The sequence below is a fragment of the Otolemur garnettii genome, unplaced genomic scaffold, assembly GCF_000181295.1.
Source record: "Otolemur garnettii isolate 467f Iridium unplaced genomic scaffold, OtoGar3 scaffold00016, whole genome shotgun sequence".
NCBI lineage: Eukaryota > Metazoa > Chordata > Mammalia > Primates > Galagidae > Otolemur > Otolemur garnettii.
Genome location: NW_003852411.1, coordinates 22269319 through 22274283, shown reverse-complemented (window position 1 = coordinate 22274283; position 4965 = coordinate 22269319). Strand labels below are relative to the sequence as shown.

General features: G+C 38.0%; 1 protein-coding gene across 1 annotated transcript in view; it reads right to left on the bottom strand.

The window, feature by feature from the left end:
- Positions 1-3639: 3639 nt before the first annotated feature.
- LOC100950074 overlaps positions 3640-4965 on the bottom strand; it is a 2688-nt gene continuing 1362 nt past the window's right edge. The window contains exon 2 of the mRNA XM_012802660.1: positions 3640-4217. Within this exon, the coding sequence (XP_012658114.1) occupies positions 3945-4217 (273 nt within the window). The 3' untranslated portion in view covers positions 3640-3944. The remainder of the gene's footprint in view (positions 4218-4965) is intronic.

Below are 4965 nucleotides of genomic sequence, written 5' to 3'. Positions count from 1 at the left end.
GGCACCCTACTCACTGAGCCACAGGTACCACCTAGTCACTAATAATCTTGATGATAAATCCAGTGGTCACTCTCAGTGTCCATTTTTACTCAATTTAGGACCAATACTGACACAGTCAATTATCCTTCTTCTTTGATACCCTTTACTCACTTAGCTTCCAAAACATCATAGTCTATTGGTTTTCCTTCTGTCTTTCTGGTGCACTCAGTCTCTTTTGCTAGTTCCCTCTCTTCTTCCAGAACTATTAATGCTATGGCAATCTAGATTCCCCTCTCTATCAACATTCATTCCCTTGGTGGACTTATTCTGTCTTATAATTATAAATATCATCAATGTCATCAATATGCTAGACTCCAAAATTTATATCTCTAGCTTTCTTTCCTGAATTTCAAATGTCTATGTATCACCTCCATATGCTCATAATATGTACAGAATTGAGTTCCAAATCATCCCTCAAACCTGCCCACTTCTAATCTTTTCCACCTCCATTTTTGGCAGCTCTTTTTGGTTGCTTGGACCAACAACATTGAGTCATCCTTGACTCCTCTCTTCTCTCATATTCCATGTCTTATTCACCATGAAAATCCTGTTGGCTCCACCATCAAAACGTATTTAGAATCAGACTACTTCTCACTACCTCCGTTACTACTAATTCAAGCCAAGACATGATCTTCCCTCACTTAGATTACTACAATTGCCTCCAAAATGATCTCCCTGATTTCACACTTGACTTGATAAAATCTACTGTCAGCACAACAACCAAAGAAATGCTTTCAAAACCCAAGTCAGATCATGTTAACTTTTGACCCAGAATCCTCCAGCAGCTCCACAAAACATTCGTTAAAAAACCCAAAATCTTTGCTATGGCCTAAAGACCCTTCATGATCTTCCCTCTCTTCTATCTTTAACCTCATCTTCTAGTATTCTCCCCTCCACCCCAGCCTCACTCACTGCTCTGGTTACATTGTTCTCATTTTTCTAGAACACAGCAAGAACATTCCTGCCTTTGAACTAGCGGTTTCATCTGAGGCATTCTTTTCTCAAATACCCATATGGATAACTCACTCCTCTCCTTCCAGCCTTTGGTCAAATTACATTTCTTCCACCAGGCCTGCTCTGATCATGCTTTAAAAATTATAAATTGTTTCAAATTCCAACTCTATCTTGGTTATGCCCCTGACTGTTCTATTTTATCAACTTATATATTTAATAGAATTTATCTACTAATATACTATACAATTTGCTTAATTATTATGTTTGATGCTTTTATTTCTTTTTATCTTCTAAGCTCCAGGATGGTAGCATTTATATAATATATTCATAAAGTTACTTCAAACAGTTAAACTGGGTCTTAGCAAATGTAGTTGTTTAATAACTACATGCTGAATAAACGAATGAGTGGTTTGAGAAGAAAGATCTGTAGAGGAGGCGTCAGCCCCTCATGCTGAGTTCACACATCAATAGGAGGATGTTCTGTTACTCTGATCTATGTTACTTACTTGATAGATCAAGAAAGACTCTCATAGGCTCTTTCCAACCTGGAAAGATCTAAAAGGCAGAACCATCTAGGAAAAGTCAGAATCACTTCAGCTATAGGGCCACATTTGCCTGTAGTCTCTTGTCAGAACAGCCTTCACTGGAAGGGACCTCAGCCCTAAAGTCCCCCATTCTCTTGCATTTTCCTCTATTCAGATCTTTCCTAGTTCTGTCATGAGACCCTGTATATGATTTTAGCATGTAAGCCATCAGTCATCTTGCTTCTGTCTGTGTGTTCACTCCCGACATTAAAGTCCTGTAGATGTCGTTTTTCACCTTAGTCCCTATTCGTATTAGTTTCTCTTCCAAGTCTTTTGTGACTCATTGCTATAGTGACATAACAAGGCAGCAATAGTTATCACATTTAATAGTATTAAAATGGGCTGGGTGTTTGTGTCTCCTCAGAATTCATACCTTGGAATCCTTACCCTCAAGGTGATGGCTTAATTGGGAAGTGATTAGGTTCTGCCCTCCTGATTGGGATTTCTGCTCTTATGAAAGAGGCTCTAGAGAGCTGCTTTACTCCGTCCATCATGTGAGGACACCATGAGAAGGCTCCCCCCATGAACCAGGGCTTACCAAACACCAAATCTGACAGCACCTTAATCTTGGACTGTTCAGCTCTAGACCTATGAGAAATACATTCCCATTGTTTATAAGCCACTAAATTTATGGTATGTTATTATAGAAGCCTCAGTGAACTATTGCACATATATAACCTTCTAGAAATCACTTCCTTCTTGAGGTGAAGATATTTTTTAAGTTTTATAATGGTCTTTATAATGACATACAAATTTTTCTTCTGCCTCTGCCCCTCAGTCTTCTATATCTACTTTATTCTTTGTATTGTTTCTTGATTAGCTGGCTGAAAATACAGCTCTAATCCCACTCTTTGGGAGCTACTCAAGGGTTAGGGTTGAGGTCAAGGTAGCTCTCAAAGACTACCGGATAAAGTCCAAATCTCTTGGGTTAGTATCTTGGGCTGTCCATAATCTAGCCACAGTCTACCTCTTAAGCTCCATTTCTCATATGTCCTCATGTATACACTTTCAACTATCCTCTACACATGTGTCAGAGTTTTGGCTTCAGATATTATGCTTGACATGGTAAGCAAATGTTATGCTATGATCTCTTCTTGTTCATGAATACCTGGGGTCCTGAGTGAGAGGCGGAAAGGTGATAATATTTCAAAGTGAGACAGTAACTGGTTTTGTTGGTATTCATCTTTGTAGTCACTCCCTCCCTTCCAAAGAGGTCATATTTAATATACTCATTAAAGAATGTATTGACCATTTGCTATGAACCAGGCACTGGACACACGTTCAATGAATTTATAATAAAGGAGGAGAACCAGACAATGAAGCAAATAATTAGAATATAGCATGGCCTACTATGTACCAAGTATTTCTTGAGAATGTGATGGAAGCATCTAGAATGGCCAGGTCAACTATCACTCTTTTTAGAAGCTTTCTTCAGGTCTTAAAAAATGTTTAGTAAGGACTTAATTACGTTTGCTCAACAAAGGAATAACTGTATAAATTTAAATACAATAAAAGTCCAAAAGTAGTAAAATGAGCACTGAATGGCAAAGGCTATGAACGCAGGAAGAGTTTGCAGGGAGATTACTTGGGGACTGGTGGTTTATAGGGAGTAGCACTAGATTCCCCAAACTCAATGCAGTTTATATCCCCCAAAGTTCTATTGAGATTAGATTCTTCGTCTGATTGACGAAGAATCAGAATTAACAAGTCAGCTTACAAGTACAGAATTAACAGTCAGCTTCTGCTGAAGAAAGTTCTGGTACACTCCTCAGAGTTAAAACTGGGATAGCTGTCTGGATTAATTTTGGGATATGTGACACTTTGATCCTCTAAACATAGATTATATATTTTTGATATTCTACACAGCTATGAACCTTCCCTTACTACTCTTTGTGGGAATTGGGGGAAATAAATCCTGAATGAATATGGTAAAAAAAAAAAAAAAAAAAAGTCTGTAAAATGATCCGCCTATGCTTATTAAAAGGTAGTGAAGTCTCTCTAAAGAAAAGATGACTTCTTTACATCTGGGAAAGAGAGAGTTGGACTCTACTCTGCATCATCTATCATAAGCTGCTAGCTGCGGTCCAGCAGTTCAATATTTATTATGAGCAATGATGGAAGAGGGAAGCAGAGCCCAGTTTGATTTTCCAGATCTAAGGCTGTGTTTTGAACAGCCACTTAGAAAAATGCTTTGACTTAAGCACTGAGCCAGCTTGATTTGGAACTGTCACCACCAAGAAAGAAAATGTCTGGAATACTGCAATGTCATTTCTGGGTAGTCTGTCTTTTATGAGTTGTCGTGCATTACTAAAAGGAAGCTAGTGGATACCGTGTTGGATGGGGAGCTACATGAAACAATTCGTGCTGTCATAGTAGGCAGAAACAAGACCACCGGGCAGAGCACAAGACCACCCAAGGTAAAACATGAGCTCCTATTAGTAACATCCTTGAGACTCCACGCCCTTGACATTTGCATTTCAGAATGTTGTGCCACCAAGCAGGCTGTAGGATAATTATTGCTTTGTGATGATATTTAGCAACTCTCTCAATGTGGACCACCAATTCTGGTTTGGGTTTCTTCTTTTTATTAACACCATCTGAGAATGTCTGTGGTAGAGACTTTGGTAAATTCCATCTGTCCTGTGGCCAAAGGAATGAGAGGAAGAGCAACTTAGTTTGTTAATAGGGAAGCATTCAGCAACAAAAAACCAATGACACATGTCTGAAAGACGCATCATTGAGGGTTGTTTCACCCCTAAACAAAGCATACCGGAATGTTTTACTACTACTTTTAAAACTACATTCTATGTGCAAATAGCCTCTTATTAATTTAAAGCTATGGTGTGATTTTTTTAATCCAATATGCTTTTATAGTCAGTATTTCTATCTCAAACAGACCTGGCGATGAGGGTTTAAGATAAGTTCTTTGTTTTTAAAATTTTTTTGGTAAAGGAAAAATCACTCCAATCTCTTTTTTTTCCTTTTGTTCTTTCTCTCAGACTTTTTTCCTTGGCTTTGTTTCATTTTATTCTACCTCTTATACCAAATGTCTTGGTCAAAGTTTTAAACTTGAATTTCCCCACACCACTTCTTGTCCCTGACTGATTGGTTCCCTGATGACAAATTTCATGTTCAATCAGTTTTTTTTTCCTGTTGCTATTAATATTTTCTTCTCTCATACTTTTAATTCTCTCAGTCACCATTTTACTGAAGTTTATTAAACAGATTTCCCCAGCATTTTAGAATCCATTCACCAACTACATATCTTTCTCATCTTTGTAATCTCAATGCCTTTTACATCCAACTTTTTTTTTTCAAGGCAGTTTCCAGTCTCTGGGGGAAATTTTGGATTCCCCAGAGAATGGTTAACTAAATCTTCCATCAGTAA